We start from the raw sequence: 22,597 nt of genomic DNA on the forward strand, positions 1-22,597 counted from the left end.
GTAAGAGCTCAGGTTGCTTGGTCATTTCCACTCAGAGGCACAGATCATCTCTGAAAATTTGAAAGCCACAGAGGAAAACATTTCATTTAAGGGGACAAGAGAGGGAAACCTATGAGAAAGGCAACGTACGCAATTCTCTTAGCAAAAATACTGTGAAAGTCCTGACAGGTGGATAAGGAGGTGGTGAGTCTTGGAGGAGATCCTTTATATGTTCATTTCCTAGATGATCATTCTAGGAAACTTAGAAAAGATAGAAGGACGAGAATTGCCTGATGCCAGACAGCACAGTGCTAACATTCAAACAGCCAGAACGCAGTGAAAGCTCACTTAGTTAAGGGAAGATGAAACTGTTGTCTGTGTTACTTGGTTTGCTCATTAAATTACCGTGCTAAGGACACTCACAATTTTGCCATCCAAAGTTACCTAGCAGGGCCATAGTGGTAGTGTAGAGGGGAATTCTCAGACACTGTCTGGAGGTCGGTCCAGGGGCTCCTGGGCGGACCCTGGGTGGGCAGCAGGGGGCCTGGGCCCACATGAAACAGAATACTGCTGCTCCTGCCTGTCTTGGGTGTTCATAGATTTCACCCAAGAATTTTTAAGAAGTTTGTAAGCCGTGGGTCTGGGCTGGTAATGCTCATTTCCCAGGGAATAGCCTGATGCCCAGGGAGGAACAGAAGCCGCTCAGGGAGTGTGACACAGTTGGTGACCCACAGCCCCCTGCCGCTGAGCTCATGTCCTTCCCAGCCTCCCCATTTGTTTTACTTTAAGAAAAAAATGCTGATCCTAGGTGGCATGCACAGGTGTTTACTTAATCTCTTTATATTTGAAAAAGTATTTCAAAAATGACCAAAACAATCTTTGGTAATTTTATTTCTGTCGACCTGGGTTTTCCCACCTCCACCTCTGCCTGCTGCTCTTGACCACGTGATGCAGCGGCCCCTCCATGCGGAGCCTGGGCCGGCCAGCACCCTGAAAGCCATGACACACCAAGTCCTATAGCACCGAACCGAGAGAGAGATGGGGAGCAGGGAGGGGTGGGGCGGCAGTGGGGCGAGGAGACGGGGAACCCCAGTGGCCTGCGGGTTGCTCACCGGGTTTCCATTGCACTTAATGTCATGTCCGTGACCTCTGGATCCATCTTCCAGCCCTCTGGGCTGCCTCCCCAAAACTGGGAACAGAGACCTTCCAGGCAGAAGCCAACATCTCCTGGCTGAGCAGAGAATTCATTGTCAAGAGCATTTATGTAACTGCTTGAATTGCAGAGCCAATTTAAAAATAATTTCTGTCCATCTGGAGTGTATTGAAGAGATGAAGGAAAAGTGAATGATGTAAACCTATGGAGAGTTTTAGAAAAAAGCATGCAGGGGAGAGAGGGCCAGGGGGTGGCATTCAGGCATCCCTGCAGCGAGGGCCTGGGGGGTCTGCTGCCTCAGGGGGAGCAGGTCACTGAATGGATTTCCGAACAGTGGGGCGGGAAGGGGCCTAGCAGAACAGTGACAGCTGCCGCTCATCAGGAGCTTACTGTGCGTCTCCCAACAACCCTGGGGGGCTGTCATCCCCATCTCAGACTGACTGCAGCCCAGCCGAGGCCCAGCGGCAGAGGCCGTCCCTGAGATCCACCCGGTGCTCCTTCCTCACCCCTGCTGCCTCCCCAGCTTCAGGAGGCCAGCATCACCCGTCAGTTCCCCTGGCCGGGTTTAGGCTTAGGCCTGGGTCCCGTTCGCCTGGTGAAGCTGGCAAGGCAGCAGTCACTTGGAGCATCAGCTGCCGCTTGGCTCCTTTGCTAGCCTCAGCCGGCCCCGGGGCCATCGTGTGTGGGCCAGAGGCCCTGCTCCAGCCTGACCCGCATCTCCGCAGGGCGAGGCGTGCGGCTATACTACATCGGAGGGGAGGTGTTTGCGGAGTGCCTCAGCGACAGCGCTATCTTCGTCCAGTCCCCCAACTGTAACCAGCGCTATGGCTGGCACCCGGCCACGGTCTGCAAGATCCCACCAGGTAACCCGCCCCTGCCTTGGAGGCTGCTCTCCGCGGCGCATGCCTGTGGTGCAGGAGAGGTCTCTTCTTTCTTACCTTTTCTCCTCACCCGCGTCTGCGCTGCCAACCTGGAGGTGCTGTGCCTGGGTTTTCTCTGTGCCCAGCTGGAGCAGATACTGCCGAGCATGAGACAGATCTGCCGATGCCCTGTGTGTACCTGCTCTCTGCCCTGTGTGCAGAGATGCTCAGGCAGTTTCCCTCTGTCCTGCCACAAACACCCACAGCATGCAGGCCACTGAGCAGGGTGCTGTGGGGGCACGGAGGGGTGCGTGAAGCCCTGTCCCCACAGACCTTACAGACCCCCTGGCGTACAAGACAAAGGCACAAAATGGGCTTAATACAAGAAAAATTGCCAAGCACTCAGGAAACAGCACAGATAAGGTGCTCTCGGATGTTGGAGGGGGGAGCTCATTTAAGTGTCGGGATGGATCAGGGAAGGCTGCGTGGAGGAACAGGCATTTGGGCTTTGAAGGATGCGTATGTATTAAGCACAGGGTGGTGGTAGGGTGAGGACCATGAGGGTGTTCCAAGCAAAGGCCTAGAGGTGACAGAGGGCAGAGCATGTCTGGGTGGCACTTTGGCTGCAGGAGAGGCTGTGTGAACAGCAGGGGAAATGTTTAGAAAGCGTGACGGGACTATGACGTGAGACAGTTGTGCTTTTAATCCAGGAAACTGCTAGAGGTTTTCTGAACGGGGCTGATATATCCCACCTGTACTCCAAGAAGGGGTGTCAGGCTGTGTTCCAGCGGGTGGCTCGGACAGGGCCAGGCCTGGGCAGCAGGACCAGGCAGGAGGCTGATCCCATCGAAGGCCTGTTTACTTAGAAAACGGAGGCAGAGGGCCTGAGCCAAAGCCCACTTCTCACCCGCACACAGCCCCTGGGCCTGCAGCCGCAGCGTGCAGACTGTGACTGACGGACAGAGCGGGTGGCTGAGTCTGGCTGCTGCCTCTGGTGCACATGGAGCATGTCTTTCCTGCCTGCTAAGTAGCAGATGACAGTGGAGCTGTGGGGCCAGGGGCAGGGTCAACTTAAGAATGTAGAAAGTGTGAAATGGTAACAGTGCTGTGCGTTTCCAGAGCACTGTGTGGTTGCATTTACAAAGTACATTTTTATCTTTGATCTCGCGTTGTCCTCACCAGTTATTCTGGCTCTTCAGGTGAGGCAGTGCGTTGAGGAAACAAGTTCAGAGAGGTTAAGCACCTGCTCAAGAACACACAGTATGTGGCCGAGCCAGGATGAGCTGAGGACTGGATGACTCCCAAGTCTAGGGCATCCCTGCTCCTCAGCTCCTCGGGGGGCCAGAGCCCACTTTCTGCCCTGCTTTGCCACACTTACCCCCTTGGAGAAAACGAGAAGATGAAGCTCAGTTGCATTCTTGGCACTGTGCCCCTGTTCTCGGTGAGGGCTGAGCTGGCTCTGCTGGTGTCTGTGGGTTCCTGGGCTGTCAGGGCTGGGGGCACCTCTGAGGCCAGTCTGTCATGTTAAAGGAGAGATGGGCTTGTGAAGAGAAAGTGACCAGCCCAGAGTCACACAGCAAGATGAGGAGCCCAGCGCTGGATTAGGAGTTCCTTAATAAATGTCACCTCGGCTCACCTTCTGGGCATTTCCAACATATGCTTTTGTCTTTATTTTTCTGGTTGGCACATTCTTGGCACGTGAGTGGTGGGACTTCAAACAAGAGATTTACTGTAAACTTTATTTGTGCCTGTCTCTGGTTTTACTGCCTTGGAGAGTTAGACACACACCTTCCCTTTGCTGCAGATGTCGTCCCAACCAAGCCTTGTGCCCAGAGGCGAAAATATGGCCCAGATCTCTCGCTCCCTTTTGGCCTCAGCACGAGGGGATGGATGCATCAGAGCAGCCTGGGTGGAAGGTGCCCTGGGACCCTCTGCCAAGCTTCCTGTTGGGATGGCAGGCCAAGTAGACTTTGGGCTGGCCTGTCCTAGCCAGCAGGCCCTCTGAGGGCTCCTGGTCCACCAAGTAGTCAGCCACACTCCACACAGCTGTGCGCATGCTGGCTTGGGTCCTTTCTCTGTTCCCTGGAGTCCACTTTGGCCCCTTTGCCCAGGGCAAGGCCCACCTCTCCATCTCCCTTGTTCTTGGTAGCCCGCTTTGCAGTCTTCCCCGGCATTCCCATAGCTCTGGGAGCTGGAGCTTACAGGCCAGTGTTGAATTCTTCCCCCGTCACCTATGTCAGCTGCAACTCCCCATTGAAGTGACGGCCCCTCCAGGGCAGGGACCAAGCACAGTGCTGAGCATGGGCTATGTGGCTAATGCAGGGAATGACCGTGTGCCACTTCAGCTGTGTGTGTTACTCTGGTCTGGGTGAGCGAGGGCGGCTCTTGTCAGGAGGGGAGCACCGGACGCGTGTGCTCCTCATCCCACAAGCACTGCTTTGGTTTTGTTGGCAGGATGCAACCTGAAGATCTTCAACAACCAGGAGTTTGCCGCCCTCCTGGCTCAATCTGTCAACCAGGGCTTCGAGGCCGTCTACCAGCTGACGCGCATGTGCACCATTCGCATGAGCTTCGTCAAAGGCTGGGGAGCAGAATACAGGTCAGGCCCGGTGCTGCGTATCACAGGGGCCCACCTGCAGAGTGGGGGGGTCCTCTGAGCTGAGCTAGGCTAACCCTTGCCCCAGAGAGCAGAGACCAGGGGCGAGAGAGGCCACGGCAGGACAGGAGGGGCAAGGCACACTAGATAGGTCGGTCCAGTGCTTCAGTTTCTCAAGAGCCATAAACACATGTTCCATTTCATCCTCACCCCAACCCTGGGCGGGGACGCTGGCATCATCTCTGCTGTACGGACAAAGGAACTAATGCCCCGGGCAGGGAAATGACTCGCCTGAAGTCACAGTGTCAGTGGAAAAGCTGAGCCCCGAGCCCTGTCCTCTAGGCTGCTGCTTTGTTGTTCCTCTCGGACAGGTGGCTTTTGGGCCCCCCTCTCCAGGGAGGTTAAGTCTTTACCTCATTGTTCCTTCCCTCCTCTCAGGCTCCATCTGAGACCTGGGGGACCCTGAAGATCCAGGTTATTAAAACTGAGAAGCAAGGAAGGGTGGAGGAGATTCAGGTAGTCATGAGGAAGCAAAGCTTACTTGTTCAGGAAAGAAATGATTTTTTTTTTCAGCATTTCAGGTATTGATTTAAACAAGGCACTAGGCGGGGTCTACCTGGCCTGCTCTGGTGAATGTCTCAGCCCGTTCTGGTTTGGGTTCAGAAAATCCAGCCCCTTTTCTTCCCACACCTGGCCAGGAGTTTCCCAAGAGGTAGGGCTGTGTGTGCCCCTCTGCTCCACACCCCCCCCCCACCGGCCCCCAGCTACCGCAGCCGATGCAGGGGTGCCCACACGTCAGCCGGAGCATCTCGCAAGTGACTCTCCCCTTCTTCTCATTTTTCCAGATGTTTGGAATCCATTTTGTTTTGCAGTCATTCTGCACCCAGGCCAAACCCATTTCATTATTGGCTCTGGGCCACCGTTTATAATGAAATCCAGATGAGCATGACTTATGGAAAGTCAGATTCTCATTAGAGGATTTCACTCTGTAAAATCTTCTTTTATTTACCGTATTTTAGCTGCTGTTCCCTGTGTCTGCCACCACCCCCATGCCAGGGAACATAGCGCCTTGGTCTGCGGGGTCTCTAAACGCCGGGTAAGTGACCAGTTGAGCAGGCAAACTGGTCAGACCTCCGCAGCTGGGACGGTCTGAGGGAGCTGAACGCAGGCCCAGGGGCCCAGCCCAAGAGACTTTATAGCCCACCTTTCAGCCCTGGCTGAAATCATTCAGAGGACAAGAGGGAAAGGTTAGAAAATTAATTTTTTTAAGTGAGGAAGGGAAATACTTAAAGATGGACCCCAACGGAAAAGAGCCAGTGGAAGGTCTGTTTGCCCTTCTTACCCTCAGAGCACAGTCCGCACAACCGCACTCAGGCGCCCAAGGCCCGCACACCCATTTCCAACCCTCCGCTTGGGAAATGTGCGGGCCCAGCAAGGAGGCGGCCCTCCACCTGACCCAGCACTGCAGCCCTCCAGCTCCCGGTGCTGGGAAGGGGCCCCTGGTGGCAGAAGCCTTTCTGGGGACACCCTATCACCACACAGGACATCCCGCCGCACTCCCGGTCCTGTGCAGCCCACCTCGTCACGGCCACCTGGCAGCCCCACGCAGCAGTCTAACAGGAGGGTGCGGCTCCTTCCCAGAACCGTCCTGCCCTCCGCCTGCCTTTGGGGCCAAGGAGAGTAAGGTTTCATCCCTCTGTCTGTGAGGTGGCCGAAAGCAGGGCCCAGGGCCCAGGCCCCAGGCCTCTCACCTCCAGCTGGCACCAGCACCTCCGGCCTCAGCAGATAGCCTTTGCTCAGTGGAGGCCTTTGGGAGCTCGCCTGGGAGCTGCGTCATCAACCAGCCTGAATTTAGACAAAGTGCTTTGGGGAAAAGAAACGTGTGGTGTGCCTTGGTTTTTTCCAGTAATTGTTCCGTGGCTCACTCTGCTCGTAAGATTTTCCAAAATAAGGCCATAGATGGGAATTATATCAGCACATGGGGAACTGATGGCATGTGGATTCTGTCGGTGCTTTGTAAAAAACACCCCTCAATCAGACAGATGCACGTCATCGTGGCCTGCTGGGGCTGCGTCGGAGTCTGGAGATGGGGAAGCCCTAGGTGCCCATTCAGGACTGACGGGATCCAGGGAGACTTCCGCTCAGGCTCGAAGTTCTCCATTGGGAGGCCTGTCATGGAAACTGGTAGACTTTGGGGTACCCTGGAATTGCCTTATATATTTAACTCTTTAAGTGCCACCTCTTTCCTTGTCAAGAGAACCTGATGTACTCAAAGTTCTTCCCGGTGGGAGATGGTTGACCTGGTAGTTTCAGCAAGTTATTAGCACCTCCTTGAGGGTTGGGTCTGGCAAGGCAGGACACATCTGTGGCTCTAGGAAAGACTGTCACCAAAGCAGGACAAGGTGTTCTGTCTTGGATGCATCCTTCTGGACATTTTTTAAGTCCCCCACCCCAACCTTTCCTGTTTTTTACAGGAGACAGACAGTGACCAGCACCCCCTGCTGGATTGAGCTGCACCTGAATGGGCCTTTGCAGTGGCTTGACAAGGTCCTCACCCAGATGGGCTCCCCAAGCATCCGCTGCTCCAGTGTGTCTTAGAGACATTGGGTGTGAAGGGGGAGGGTAAGGAGGGTGGGCTTGGGGGAGATGGCCGTCTAGGAAGTGGAGAAAATTGAAACTCAACTCACTATTGTCAAGAAGAAATTTTTCTCCCTCAACCAAAGCGGCACCAACCTGTTTTCCAAAACACAGAGGCAAACCCAGAGATGGATTTTATGAACAGCTGCATCTGCAGAACACATTTTCCCTTTGCATTTGAAGGGCAAGAAATGGGCTTCTACTCTGGAGGCTTGAGCACACAGGTAGCATTTTACCACCTGCCCCTTCCCCCAACCCTCTTCTTTTTAAATGACAGCAATCTAGGATGTCACCACCCAACAGGAAACGGGCCTCTGTTCAGGACTGGAGTGTGGACTTCACCTTGGGTATTCTTCATAGCGGAGAGCCTGCAGGCGAATGAACAAACCTCATGCCCTGGCCTCTGGCACTTTGGACAAATGCCTCTTCAGCTGAGCACTCCCGAGCGCCAGGTGCTGGCAGACCCTGCATCCGGGAGCCGGACTGACCTGGGGTGGGGAGGGGCTTGTCTGTCTCCTCCCCTCTCAGAGCACACTGATTGGTGTGTGTTCTGAACACGCATGCAGGGCCAGTGAGAGAAGTTGATGAGACACCTCTTTAAAAAAATAACCTTTAAATTTGTCCTCTCACTTTGAATAGTTGGAAGCATCTGCTGAGACTCAGTGTGTATCAATGTATAGTTCATATTATCACGTTAATCTCAAAGAGATCTGAATTACGTGATGATCACGTGAAGCAAGAGGCAGTTGTCGCATGATGGCATTTGGGCTAAGGCAGCACTACATGCGTGGGTCTCCAGTCATCCTGAGAGCTCACCCCATACTCTCATGCATTCGGCTGTACTGGTTTATGTAGTCAGTTGCATTAATTAAATGAACTTTATCATATGCTCCTGTAGATGTTCCGTATTTTAAAAAGGCATCCTGAGTTGGTACATTGACTAGGAAAACAGATGCAACCCAGCAACTTCTCTCCCAAGGTGAGCTTTTCCAGGCTTTCTTGAGAAGACACCTGCCAGCACTTTTGGAGACTGAAATTAACAGAAGCGTATTCACCAGAAGGGAGAAAAATCTCAGGCCAACATAGGCAAATGAAAAGGGCTATTAAATTTTTTTTTACCCCTTTGAAAATTGCAGGCTTGGTGCCAGGAGGTCTGTCATCCTTTCCCTGGGATGCAAGATTATCGAGCTCATGGTGGAGGATCCTCAGTGACAAGTACAGCAGTTATGCTGTGTAATAAGTACCGCTCCCAGTGGCAATTAGTGAGACAACGATTATAAATTATTTCAACTGGAAAACAAAAAGCCCACTTCTGTTGCTGGCCTTCTGCAGAATACAGCAGGCAGAGCTACCACGGGGCATTGGTACTTTGTTCTTTGTTGCTGTTTTTCTATGAGATGAATTACCCTGTTTTTTCTTGCATGGATGTCTACCAGGAAAAATAAAGGGATTTCCTATGGAAGTCCTGTCTTATTCTAGGTGACGAGGAGGAAAGTATAAGCTTTTGGTAGGTATAAGCCTCAACTGTGATGACATCTCTGATGCTCTGTGACACTGGGGCTTCCTGGTGCCTCGCCTGCGGGATCCTACACCTCTGAGGCTCAAGCCTTGAGGTGTCCGAATAGGCAAGCTGCTCTCCAAGCCTCCCAAGGACACGGGAAGGAATGGGAGGAGCACCTCACCAGACCTGTGCTATTCTCACAGGGCAGTTGACAGAGAACCCAGACAATGCAACACCCCTCTCCACCCGAGGGTCAAATGCTGCTGGTCAGAAATTTGTGCCAGGTGTGAAATGATTTGTGGACCGCTGCTTACAGATACAGAGAACTGTCTGAACCTCCTGACGTGCACTCATGCTTCCAGTCAGGTCTGAGACTCATTGTATGAATACTTCATTTTGGCCTCTGCTGGAAATGCCACCTCCCGCCAAGCCCTGGGCAGCGGCTTCTGAGGGCTTGCAGTCTCCACCTGCTACCTGACCCCCAGCACAGCTTCTATGGCACCAGCTGTCCACAGGTACTTGGTCATGCTGGGCTACACGTGGACAGCGTTATGGAGCCCTCAAGGCTCAGAGCGGAAGGCTGCTTCTGGGAGGCATGAAGTGTTTTGTGTTTTCCCAGAAGCTACCTACTTGGTCCTTCTTCTCTACAGACTACAGTGCTGGAGACGTGTGAGGACATGTTGGTAAGCCCACCTTTGGCAGCACTGAAAATAAGTTTGGCAGTACCTGGATGTTAGGACTTGGTGCTGTTACCATCATGGGAGCTACGCAGGTGCTCTGGGGGCATGTGTAATAGTAGTGTCTTTCCTCTAAGTCACAAAAGTAGATTTAGTTTTAAAATCCTGTTGTATGAATGGCATTTATACATTAAAAAACCCTTTTACAGGACAGTTGAAAGAGGCAAGAGGAAATAAGGACAGTTCCAGAGGGGTGGCAGTACCTGGTGGCCAGCAGCACCAGCTGCATTTGTCTGGGGTGCACCCTGTGCGTTGCTCCTCTGCGCTGGGCTCCCCGCCACGTCACCTCTACCCTGTGGCTTGTGCCGACACTGACCTGAGGGTAGCCGGCACTGGGCAGAGGTCCGCGGCCTCAGCGACTCTCCCGGGAGCCGACTTCTATTCTCTTCCTCCCAGTCTGAACTTTATTTAGTAACTTAGATCGTTGCGATGCTAATGTCGGTAGCTGCCCCAGCAGGTTCGGTTTCGGGCCTGGGCTGGAACATCATCTCCGCGGGCCACCTTCTTGGCAGGCTGTAGACCTGACATTTCGGGACAAGCCTAGAGGCAGGAGCGGGGACTTTGACTCTCCTCTCCTAATTTAGGAAGAGCACACATGAGGGCAAGGCTGCTGGCAGACTTTTCCATTGTCCTTATGTTGTCTGTGTTGTATCTTTTTATTGACCGTGGTGATTATTTTTTTTTAATCATTGTTAATGTATTGGAATGAGCTGTCACATGTAGGTCGCGCTTGGTTTTTGTTTTTCTCCACCTCCCCTTGACATCCTAGGGTTTGGATATATTCCAGAGCGAAATGTTTTACTCAAACCACATTAGGTGGCTTTCTTTTGAGTGGCGTGTGCGTGTCCTGCATATACGTGAGGAGGCTGGGGAGAAGGCAGATGCGATTCCCTCCTCAGCCCCAAGCTGCCCGCACTGAGGCTCCGTAGCAGCCTCCTCCGGGCTGGCACGCACATCAGGCCCCTCTCCACCGTTCTTAGGAGGAGGGTTCTGCAGACCGCCCATGGGACTGTTTACCAAGGGGGGTCACCAGGAGCAGGAGAGGGCCCGGGTTTTGTTCTGGACCCTATGTCTTATTGTATGACTTTAAGTGGCAGAGTTGGGTGTTTTCCCAAAAGTTACATGAGGTCCCCACTTTAGAAGAAAACCTCAACACAGCTAAGTTGTGCCATCTTTCTGTGTGACATAAGTGGTCCCTTCTAGAGCCCCTTGAAGTTACAGCCTTCACGATGTATATCACCCTTTTAAGGAGTCATCAGCTGCTTCTCAGTGGGGTGGGCAGGCAGAAACATACACAAGAGGACATGGATGAAACAGGATGAAGCATCCCTGATGGAAGGGTGTCTGTCAGCAGGGAAATGATATACTGGCAACTTTTCAGAAACACAGCTATCACAAAAAAACTCACCTATTGTGTAAACTGGATTGAGAAATTGATTTTTTTTAAATGCTGAAGTAATGTACACACCCAAGCATTCTGGTGTTTTTATATTTATGTAATAATTTCTTAAAACCATTTAAGACTGGCAACTATTTAATTTTTTGAAGAAAGTTGGAAAGGTCTTTCCTCCCAAGGACAGTGGCTGGGAGTTGCTGGGGCACAGCCACCTCTGAATGGCGGCGGAGGGTGCAGCTGACTTTCTGGCTCAGCATCCAGAAAGCCCAACCCAGGCTGGCCACGCAAGGGGCAGCACGCAAAACCAGGCAGCTCCGAGTCAGACGGAGGCCCTCCCCTGGCTCCTTGGAAGCCGGCCCTCCGCCTTCCCAGGGCTGAGCGGTACTCAGAGCGCAGAGCCCCTGCCTACCTCCAGGGGGCCGCCCCTCACCCACTGTGGCCGCCGGGCTGTCCCGTCTGCGCTCTGGCCTCAGGATGTCTGCGTCGGGGACAGGATGTGTAGGCTGCTGATGACCTTCACTCCTCAGCCAGCCTGACCTTTTCATACCTTTGTAAAAAGCATGTATGTATTTATAGTGTTCTAGAAATTTTTCTAACTTTTGTATCTTAAGAGCAGAGCACCCGTCTAAGCATTGTACCCCTATTGTTTAAGATTTGTGTCCTCTCTCTCCCTTGTAAGTGCCCTTCTAATAAACTTTCCAGTGAAAAGCTCCTGCACTCCGAGCTCAGTCTTGATGATTTACAAGCAACCCAGCAAGGTCCCGGGGGCTTCAGAGAAGGTCTCTAAGCCCAGATGCCCTTTGACCAAGGGTGTGCCAGGCCACCTCCTGCCAGGCCTCACGTGTAGCCAGGTGCACTTCCTTGCTCTCAAGCCAATGTGCAGAGCCAGCAGGGCCCCCAGGTCAGCTGAGCGGACGTCTCAGAGCCAGTGCCTTGCTCCCCACATCGAAGCACCACACAAGTCCCCATCCACATGGTCTCTGCTTGTCATTCTGCACTCACCTCCCCTGTGTTTGCAGGCCTTTGGCAAATGACTGGATGCTACCAGCCTCATCTTCCCACAGGCCTGGAGGTAGTTTTAGATTCATAAATAAGTAGGTTTCCACACTTTCAGATGGCTCTGTCAGTGCCCGTGACCATTTTAAAACTCCCAATGCAAAATGCTTCAAACTACCTTCCTTGGCTGAACCGTACACTGACCCCAGACGATCGAATTAAGAAAAAGGATGATTAAAATGAAATGCAGCATCTGGCGGAGGCGGAGGAGGATGTAATGGGGCTGGAGTAAGCCTTCAGAAGGAAGAGTGCTGTGGAAGTGGCCCAGCTAAGGGCCTCGCCAGAGCCCAGGTGCTCCTGCGCCGGCAGGGAGGCAGCTGTCACAGCACGGGCCCTGCGGGCCTCTACGGGTAGCCTCCCAAGTGCATCCAGTCCCTACCTTTGTGATTTCCATTTGGGCAGTTCTGCCCTCTGGCCCCCAACAACTTACCCCATGTTTTATCTAGTCTGTATTTCTCAGCAAATGACTCAAGTTCGTACTCCTCCAACCCAGTCTGTTCCTTGGGCTCCACGTCTTTAAGTGCCAGCTGCCTGTTAAACGTGATCTACCGTGTCACACCTCCCAAAGCGAACCGTCTTCCACCATCGCCCGAGCCGGCTCCCTTTCCTGACCTCCAGCTGTCAGCCTCCCGCGCTCCCACTCCTGAGCGTCCTGCTGCACTTCTGTTCCTTGCTCTCCGTCACCTCCACTACAGCTGCCCGTTCATCAAACGTCCCCTTTGGGAAAGCCCTACTTCCTGAGCCCCAGTCCTGCTTGGCCCCCTCACGCAGTCTCCTGCTCCTCCTGAGATGGTGTTCCCAGACCGCCGCATGCACTCCTGACATTCCTCCCCGAGCCATGATCCACCCGCATGACTTCAAACCACAGACACTGATGACTTCCAAATCGTATTTATAGCCCAGACATCAATCCCAACCTTCAACATTTCCAACAGACTGCTGGCTACTGGTACACAGAGTTGCCACACATACCTCAAACTCACAACTGAAAACACAGAAATCATTGCCCTTGTTAAAACATCTCCCTCTCCTCTGGCCTGCAGCCCCACGTTTGCCACCCTACAGCCAGAAGTCGCGGTCACCATCACTCCCTCCTCCCACACCCAATGGGTCCTATCTCTCCCTCTCTGCCAGTGCTTCAGGCCCTCTAGCACTTGGATATCTTCTTCACCATATTAGCTGCAGCTTTCCTGAAAATGCATGACCCACCCTGCCCAGGGGCCGACCCAACCGGAGACGCTCCTCAGTCCACAGCCCAAAGGCTGAGTGACGTCTTCTGCTGGGGCTCCCATTGGAGCACCCCTGCTCAAGGTGTGCTTGTGTGCTCCCCACAGCAGTGCCACCGGTCACAGCACTCTGTGCACCCCACCCAGCAGGCTATCTTTTGTGGCCCATCCTGCTCGCTCCCTTCCCCCGAGGTGGGCAGCGAGTGCCTGAAGAAGAGAACCCACATACTTGAGTCTGCAGCCTCTGCCACACCTGGTACCGTCTGGCCCCAAGAAGGCCCCCTGTCAGTGTTGGTTGGACCCTGAATTCTTGTTTCAGCTCTCACCAGAGTACAGGAAGAAGGTACAGTTGCTTTTTCTAAACTTTAAGTTTGAGGCCTTCTAACTTCACCGTTTATGGCTTCCTAAGAATTCCCTGGCCTGGCAGGGCTGGGGCAGACCTTGTCTTTGAGCTTCAGACAAATAATTTCCTCTCCTAGATTATGCTGCTGCTTCCGTGACGATCCTGCCCCAGGCCTCAGGTAACCCACATTTGTGTAGCATTAAGCCACCCGGTTGACAGGAGAAAGGGGAGAGGCAGTGTCACATCCTTCACAGGAGAGAACCAGGGAGGCTGGTTGTGCACGCCTCTAGGTGACCCGCTTAGGCCTCCCAGATTTGTAGTCGCGGGACGACAGCATTTGAGCCTATCAACAGATACACACAGATATAAAAGGGTTTTTGAGGCAAAAAACTATTTTTCTTTTCAAGCCTGTGTTCCAAAGATGCAGTAATGACCATCAGGTCCAGGATTTGAATCAATACTTTTCCAACAGGGAACAAAGCAGAACTGTAAATCATTAAGAGCTGCAGCGGGGCTCGGCGGCACCCCAACAAAAGGCCCAACTGTGCTATTACCTCTCCTTAAATTCTTCATTCTGCAAACCACAGAGAAACACCTCAGAACCCAGCAAGACACTTCCTGTACTAGCGCTGCAACACAAACCCTTAACGCTGAATGAAGATGTCTCCATTAAGAGCAACACTTGTGATGTTACACCAGGCATGGGTAAGGCCCCAAATAAGGAACTTCGAGAATTTCTGAGGCCCTTTCTGCAAGAGCTTCCATTCCAAAGGTGTGAGCATGGATGACTAAACTAAACCCCAAGCAGAGTCAAAGCCAAAACTAGAACCTTGCCCTGCACAGTTGGCATGTTCCTTTTTTGAGACATACGAATTACGGGAAAATTACTAGAGTGTTATTTACCAACCAACCCCATCCTAAAGGTGGTACACATGATCAGATTTTCATTTTCTCTACCTACTGTCTAATAAGATTTGGCATTTAACAATACAATGTTATACCTAAATTGTCTTATCTATTTTAACATCTCGGGGGGTAACGGGAAACTCTTAACCCTTTACAGCATTCTCTGGAACCCTGTCTCCATCCATCGGTACCTTCAATGAATCAGAACCTCTGACCACACTTAGACACGTGTTTGCTAAATTTAGCTTTGCATCAGCAAACGCTCAAGCTCAGAATAGCTTACGGAGCTCTCATCTTACCCTTAGTGCTTCTTCTAAGACTGTTTTCCCGAGGGAGGCCAAGGGGCATTCCACGTGCTCTCCCGATGGCCATTGTTAAGACACTGGCCTAAGGTTAAAGCCACGGCAGAAATGTTCATCCCCACCTCTCGACAGTGGGAACATGAAGTTAGCCGTATATCACATTTCGTGCGTCACAAGCAGTTTGCAGTCGTGGCCTGACGTGCTCTATGGTCCTTGAACCACATCCCATATTACTCAGCCATCTAAGTCTAGCTTCCCTGAATCTCCAGCTTCTCTGAATTAGACGTGGCCAAGTTCTATAAATAGAGAGCAAGCAAACTGGTTCTGTCAATCTTCTCATACTCTGGCAGGATCACATATTTTAAAATTATAAAAATATCTATGTCTTCATCACTCTAAAATTATTACATAACACATGGTTTTCTCGGGGGGAAAAAAAAATGTTTATTTTTGTCTCTCCCTACCAGCACTCATGGACCTTCAAACTTTGGGATCATATTCATCAAACTATCAAATCCAAATCCAAACGAAAAGTAAGGTTTTACTATGTGCCAGACACGGTGCTATGCAAATTGAGAAACGTTTAAGAGGGAAAAAAGCCAAGGCTCTCGTTTGAAATCCCAGATGGACAGTCCGTAATAACTTGGGGTGGCATGTACACAGGTCACTTTAGATAGACGGCAGCACTTACTGCACTATTACCTCATGATCACACTTCTTAAAACATGACTCTTCAGCAGATACCACTGGATATTTTTAGCTCACAAGTCCCCTAGAAGGGGCCTATATCCTAAACTCTAAGACTAAGGTCCTGAAAGTATGAGCTGATGTTATCCGTATGTGTGATGGATTCCAGAATAGTGAGTTTGACAAAGTCTTAGACTGTTCACTATGCCTGATGCAGTGAAGGAAGGCCTCCCCCTCACACATCCCGCTAAAAAGCACCGTGACAACACACATTAGACTTTATCAATAAATCACATTTTAATCACCTGACTTCGTTTAGCTCACAAAATCAAGTTCACAGCTTCTTCTAGTCTGTTTTTCCTAACCGTATGACCTAATTTTCTGAAACCTTTCATGGCTTAAGAAAAACATGTTCTATCTTTCATTTTACAACCCCAGAGCCAACTTTCCTTACATTCCTAATCAATGGCTTATATAGTCACCTCAAAGAAACACTGATGGGACAAATTAGTCTCAAAGACCTTCAGAATAGTTTAAAAAAAAAAAAAAAGGAGGTTAAGAAAAAGTCACCAAAGAGAACTTCCAAGGTACCCTGGAATGGCTCTTCTTGAACGTTCCAGCCACTGAAACCTTCCCTCCTGTGGCCACCCCGGCCTGCTTCCTGGAGCATTCCACTCAGTCTGCCATCCGTTTCAGGGTCAGCAGTCCTTAGATGCTGGTGGCAAGGAGGGGCCTGAAACTCGTTTCTTCTAGTGACCTAGGCCTACCCTAGCAGCCCTCAGCCCCGTGCCACGTTAGAGCCGTGGCAATGACTACCACAGTGAAGGCTAATGACAGGCACTAGCAAGTGTCTACAAAAAGAGAAAGAAGGAATTTTATGTGCTGTTATTTCCCACTCTTCCTTTGGAAACTTTCATGATCAGTTCCCCTGGGGCTCACCTACCTCAGCCCAGGAAGTAACTCAGGGCACTAAGGGATTGGCTGCCTGACATCTCACAGCCTGTCCCACCTTGCCCTCTCCTCAGTGGTACTACTTTGGCAGTGATCTGTTTGGCTTTCAGAGAGAAAACGTGCCTTGTTCTGAGGGTACAGAGTATGACACAGCACAGCTCTGACATCTCAAGCAGCGGGGGAAATGCTAAGGAAGAAGAAGAGTTTCTTCATGGAAACACTAACACACAGATCTCAGTATGCACCCACGTAGCGTTTCCGTGGCTCACCCGGGGAATTCTTTGTTTCTCTCTCTCTACCCCCAACCCCAACAACTTCATGGAGGGGTTTGTTTTATTCCTATCAGAGTGGAAACCTTTGCCTCATTTATTATAGTCTAAAAATTCACACTGCCTGCTCAATGCATTAATCATGAGCTCAGACACCACTTTAAATGAAATGCCCAGAGCCTTTCTTAGCTGGAGACTAACCCGAGGGCCACCGACTTTGGCCCCACCAGTACACATCCAATGGGTCGCTGCTTCTCTTCCTCCCTCAGAAGCATCAAAACTCAGAACAGCAAGCTCCTTGGAAGCAGAAAACCCAGACCACCAGAGAAGGCGGCCCGAGTGCTCGATCTGAGGCAGCACAGTGTGAGTGTGGGGAAGGCCACACCAGAGGCTGACCAGGAGTGGCGGGGTGGTTTCCTTCTTGAACAGGCAAAGCCCACAGCCCTCTGAGCCTCATCACACTCCTGTCCCTGGAACAAAGAGGTGTACTTGGAAAGTTCTCCCTCCTTACTGTCCTTTTACTCTTCACTCCCTTATAACTGAGGAAGGAAAGATTCCTCCTTAACCCCCTACTAAAAACTAAAATTAAGAGGATCCTATATAAACAAGTCGGGAGGGCAACATGATGATGGGAAGCTCAGCCGAAGTCCAAAAACAATTGAGAAGGGAAGTGTCTCAGGTAGAGTGAGCCTCTTTGTTAAGCCCTAGTATGAATGATTTAGTGCTCCTCATCAGATGAAAGGCCTTCAATTTCCTCTCTGTCTCCCCCGATTGCCATCCAGAACGCTTTGGCCACCTGTGGAAAGGAGCATGCGAGAAATTTTAGGCAACAGCTAAATTTCATGCCATACTTTGAACTGATTAAGACCTAAAATTCTGTAGCTTACCCTCCAGCCCTCTGGCAACATATACGGAAACCCTTGGATACCCTGACCCAGGACTTCTGCTCCTAGAAATTTATGCTGAGGATACAATCAGAGTTGTATACAAAGGTGATGTGTAAGGATATGCACAGTTTCACCATTTACACAAGCAAAAGATAAATGTGACCTAAATGTCAAAAAGGGACCTGGATAAATTATTTTCATACAGTGGAATACCATAAACCATATATGTTTCCTGCCAAGAACATCTGTTGCTTTGGTAATAACGAAACAAAACAATGCAAAATAACTAAGAGTTTTCCAGCCCAACAGTTAGGAAGGCAAACACCCTGAGTCTCAATGAAAGTTTCACATCACTCAACACACATTTGAAAAATCTTGGTTTGACTGCAACACCTATGTTACTACTGTTCAAATATTTAATTAGTTATAAGTTAATATCTAATGAAAAGTTCACACTAAGTCACTTTAGAAGTCAACAAGTGTGATACATGATTTTGACAACCTGGACCTTTTGTAGGCCCTCAGTAAATACCTGATTGTCTCACCTTCTCTGCATGCAATTTTCTTTGCTCGTGAGGAAGCGTCGCGGCCTTGTCTAGAAGGAAAATATATCTTAAGAAATTCATCTAAGAGCATGGAAGAGTCTCGAGTGTACGGTGGTTCTAACACTAGAAAATGGGAGATGGGTTTCCAAGACGTATGTTTATGGTGTGGTCAATACAGTTGTTAGGAATTTTAAGTCTTCCAAATTTTCCAGATGGGAATGATGTGGGTAAATTGGTAGGGATCTTACTGATTCCAAGTTAATGAGACACAATGAAAGAAACAGAGGCAAGAAAAAAATGGGAAAGAAAGAGGAAAGAGAATAAAGAAACAGGAAATTTTTCCCCAGGGAATTTTTACCAAGAGAGGCCGGCACAGTCCCCCTGTAGCTAAGTTTCTCAAGGACAGCTGAGAGCAGACCATGGAATCCAATCAGCAGTTACAAAATAATATCCTACTGCATAAAATAGAGGAGCATCAATATGGGAATATGTCAAACACAATGGATCTGGTTACCTTTCATTTCCTTTAACTTTGAAAACAGTCTTTCAAAATTCTCCAAATCTCCTCCACCAGTAGTAAGACTGGCTAATTCTTGAATATCCAGATCTAACACAGGATCTGAAATAAGGATTCATCAAATTATTTGTGCACATTTCTTACATATGTGCTAAGTACACAAAATCCTAAGGCAACCGATCCTAGCTTTGCTGAAAGTCCCTGTGAATGAGTGCCCACTGGGCACAGACTTCACAGCTCCTGAGGCTTCGCCCTGCACGGCTGCCAGGGGACCTTCACAAGTGAACAGTAACTTATTTCATCCTCACAGCACTGAAATGAGGCAAGGAACACTGTTTCCACTTTAGAGATGAGAAAACTAGAGCTCTGAGTTGAAGTGACCTTGGATTCAGACTTGGGTGTTTCCAATTCTAAAGTCCACACTCTCCACTAAGGTCACCGATTCAACAATAAATGACTGAAATTTATAGCATATTTTACTGTAACACAAATATTTTCACATCTATTACAACCACTACATAAGGTGGTTAGGACAGGTATCAATGTCCACAATTGACACACAAAGAGACTTGGATTTTAAAAGGGACTCATTTAAAATTAGAGCTGTTCTGAGGTAGAGCCAGTTTAAAAGTCCTATTTTCTCGCTACAAATCTTTTACTATTTCTACCTCAGCACGTAGCCTGTCAAAGTTTTTTTTTTTTAATCATAATCTTTATTCATTCTCCACTCCAGGCTGACCACTTCTAGGACATCTTCCCTGGCGTCTCAGCTCACAGGCCTTCTTCCTTAGAATCCACCCACACTTAGTGTTTATAGAATTGTCCTGGCACTGCCATGTGCTACTCTGTGTTCTGACATCTCTCCACCACTACTATAATAAATAGGCTACAGCAAGAGAGAGTATTTTGTGTCTGCACCATTGACTGCTTTAATTTACATGATTCCATTTCATTTTTGCAAACAGAGTTGTGAGAAAAGATTTGTTACCTCTGTTTTACAGAAGGGGGAACTAAGGCCCATGGAGACTAAATAATTTATTCAAGGTCATCTCATTTCTAGTGAGAGAGCCATGGTTTTGAATCCAGTTGTCCAGGACTCTAAGCCCATGACTTTAGCCATTACATTACACGGCCTGTCTCTTCATTTTGACTGTAAGTCATTTGAAGACAAGGATGGTAACTTATAATTCCTTCCATTTACTTCAATCCTATAGAGATAATTTGGTATGAAAAATGCATTTTGGTTAACAAATTTGCTTTAGCTCAATGGGCAAGTCATGTAGGCAGTTGGTATATGGGACTAGAGATAAAAATTCTTGATTTATCTGTGTGTAACTGAATGGTGGATGTCCAGAAAATCACTTTGTGCCTAAAAATAAAATGTGGAAGAGAAAGTTAGATGGAACACTAAGAAACAGCAATATTTAAAGGCTGGGTAAAGGAAGGTCATCTACCAAAGAAAGAGAAGGAATAGCTAGAGAAGTAGGAAGGAAACCAGGAGATGTGTTGCGCGAGTTAAGAAAAAATGTTTCAAAAAGGGATTGATCCATAATATTGAATGTTGCCGAGATGTCGTGATGAGGACTGGAAAATATCTATTAGATTAGTGGCACGGAGGTTGCTGGTGAGCTGTTCCAGTGGCCAATGGTGGCAAACGCTCTGTGATCATGAGTTGAGGAGTGAATAGGAGGTGAAAAATGTAAGTAAGTTCAGTAAAGAGAAAAGGAGGGAGATGTGGGCTGAGGAAGTATTTTTCTTCTTGTTCATTTGGTTTAGCCTTTTTTTAATTTTATTTTATAGCCCTACGAAATTTTAAGCCCTACAAAAAAGTTGCAAAAATAGTAGAGAGTTCCAATATGCCCTTCACCCACTTTCTCCTAGTGTTAACATCTTACATAACCATGGTGTAATTGTAAATGTCAAGAAGGTAATGGTGCAGTGCTATTAACTAAGGTACAGACCTCATCCCAACGTCATCAGTTTTCCCACTAATATAGCCTGTTCCGGGGTCCTACACGGCATTTAGCTGTCACATCTCCTTAGCCTTCTCCAATCTGTGACAGCTCCTTAGTCTCCTCGTCTCTCATGACTGACACTTTTAAAGAGTACTGGTTAGTTACTCTGTATAATGTCCCTCAAGTTGGGTTTTTTGATGTTCTCTCATTAGATCGGGGTTATGAACCTTTGATGAGAATCCCACAGACGGGATGTGCCCTAGTGCACCACACAGTGGGAGGTCAGGTGATGCTGACCATCACTTGGCTAAAGTGGTCTCTGCTGGGTTTCTCCAGTGGTAAGCTACTATTTTCCCCTTTGTAATAAATAAATACATACCTTGGAAGAGGTACTTTTAGACTATGCAAATGTCATGTTTCTTCTCAAACTTTCATCTAATAATTTAAACATCTGTCAGTGGATCTGCCCAGCAGCAACTATTACTTTGATGTGTGCCTAATGATGATTTTCTATTTCCCGCATTCCTTCTATATTTATTAAATGGAATTCTTCTCTAAGAAGGAGCAGCCCTTTCTGTCCCAGTTAATTATTTACTCAACTGATTTTAGTATAGACTCATGGATATTTATTTATTCAATGGATGAGATAGCCCAATACTATATTAATTTAATTTACCAGTCACATTGTTCCAGCATTAGCCCACTGGAAGGTCTTTCAGGTTGGTTCCTGTGCCCTTTCAACATGTCCCATTCTTGGTGTATTTCCTTACTTTCTGGTCCCATGAGATGTTCTAGGTTCATTCATCCTGCTTTTCTCCTGCCCCGGCCCTGGAATCAACCACTTCTCCGAGTAGCCCTGGATCCTTTTATTGGAGAACGGTATTTAGAAACAAAGGTCTAAATGCTAAGTGTGTCCACTGCTGCTGGAGTATTGTTGCTTCTAGGCTCTTCTCCGTGGATAGAGCTAGGAAATATTTATATTGTATACAAACACATGCATATGTATATGTGTATTTATTTTTCTATCAATTTAACTGTATTTTTAAAAAGCAAGAGTCCATACTGATACCTTCAGTTCTAGTCCAGTACCAAAGGATTCATCCCAGCCTTCTCCTTTCCTTACTCATAATTTCTTTCTCTGACAGCAAGTAATGTAGCCCTCATTCTATTTTTTTTCAGCCCTGATATACATAAAATACATGTAATTTCAGAACTTCTAACCCATACCCCTGTGTGAATCAAGTTTATTAAGTAGAGTTCACTATTTCTTTCAGTTCTTTCTGTTTTTAACCTTATGGTATCCAGTCAGAACACTGTATTCCCAAGTTTCTTAGATTAGTTCTTGTCTTCCCCACCTCCTTCAGCGTGGTTAATAGTTTATTTTCATGGCAGGTTTAAAAGCCAATAGGAAGGATTTAATTGAGAGGACAAGAGCTTACATATAATTTTTTCTTCTTAATATGTTTCTATAATCAATCACTTGAGTTTTCTATATGGATTACCTTATAATCAGAAAAAAAGTTTTAAAAATTATTACTGCGCATGGGCCCTCTGTGGCATAAATAGAAAGTAGAGATGTCAGTAGTTCCTCAGTAAGAGAACACTGTTACTGTCAACTGAGCTTCCTGGCTTTTTGGCTTTTGGACAGAAGAGTGGATTCTAGTTTCAGTCCCAGGACCTTCTTATCAGATGCTCTTGGACAAGCTTTTTAAACTGCTCTAAGCCTCAGCTTCATCTCCACAAAATAACTTCTCTGCCAAGCTTCATTACCAAACAAGAAAATGAATACAAAAGAACTTTAAAAGGATGTGAAAGGGCTTCTAAAGTTGTATTATTCTTGCTACCATCAATTCTGACAACTGTTAAATACTATGAAAAATCTGTGGAATATGAAGATACAAAACTGTTTCACCACCAAGTTCTGTCTTTGCTAAGATGATCTGAATCCAGATCCTGATTAAGAGAATCAGAGAGAAAATAGTACCCACACTGGCTATGTAGTTATTCTCTCTTCTTTTTCTGACAGCCATCCACAAGACTCACATTCATTTGGTGTATACTACACTATCAATTTTCATCCTCTATCCATGTTTA

At 48.5% G+C, this 22,597-nt stretch overlaps 2 protein-coding genes across 10 annotated transcripts in view; one reads left to right on the plus strand and one right to left on the minus strand.

Moving 5' to 3' along the window:
- Positions 1-22,597, minus strand: part of AAGAB (alpha and gamma adaptin binding protein) — a 304,376-nt gene that overhangs the window by 241,215 nt on the left and 40,564 nt on the right. For 4 of the 7 annotated variants that reach the window (XM_036932250.2, XM_036932249.2, XM_036932252.2 and 1 more), the window contains exons 8-10: positions 18,546-18,650; positions 18,032-18,081; positions 15,120-17,395 (exon numbers count right to left, since the gene is read on the minus strand). In XM_036932250.2, the coding sequence (XP_036788145.2) occupies positions 17,318-17,395; positions 18,032-18,081; positions 18,546-18,650 (233 nt within the window). In that variant the 3' untranslated portion in view covers positions 15,120-17,317. Of the gene's footprint in view, positions 1-15,119; positions 17,396-18,018; positions 18,082-18,545; positions 18,651-22,597 lie in introns of those variants that run through there. The other 3 variants (XM_057488917.1, XM_036932253.2, XM_057488918.1) reach the window with 3 other exon arrangements.
- SMAD3 (SMAD family member 3) overlaps positions 1-22,597 on the plus strand; it is a 145,211-nt gene that overhangs the window by 101,169 nt on the left and 21,445 nt on the right. The window contains exons 7-9 of one of the 3 annotated variants that reach the window (XM_057488916.1): positions 1,858-1,995; positions 4,447-4,591; positions 5,608-5,668. In XM_057488916.1, the coding sequence (XP_057344899.1) occupies positions 1,858-1,995; positions 4,447-4,591; positions 5,608-5,653 (329 nt within the window). In that variant the 3' untranslated portion in view covers positions 5,654-5,668. Of the gene's footprint in view, positions 1-1,857; positions 1,996-4,446; positions 4,592-5,607; positions 5,669-7,062; positions 11,577-22,597 lie in introns of those variants that run through there. The other 2 variants (XM_036932255.2, XM_057488915.1) reach the window with 2 other exon arrangements.

This window comes from Manis pentadactyla, chromosome 11 (assembly GCF_030020395.1).
Source record: "Manis pentadactyla isolate mManPen7 chromosome 11, mManPen7.hap1, whole genome shotgun sequence".
Lineage (NCBI taxonomy): Eukaryota > Metazoa > Chordata > Mammalia > Pholidota > Manidae > Manis > Manis pentadactyla.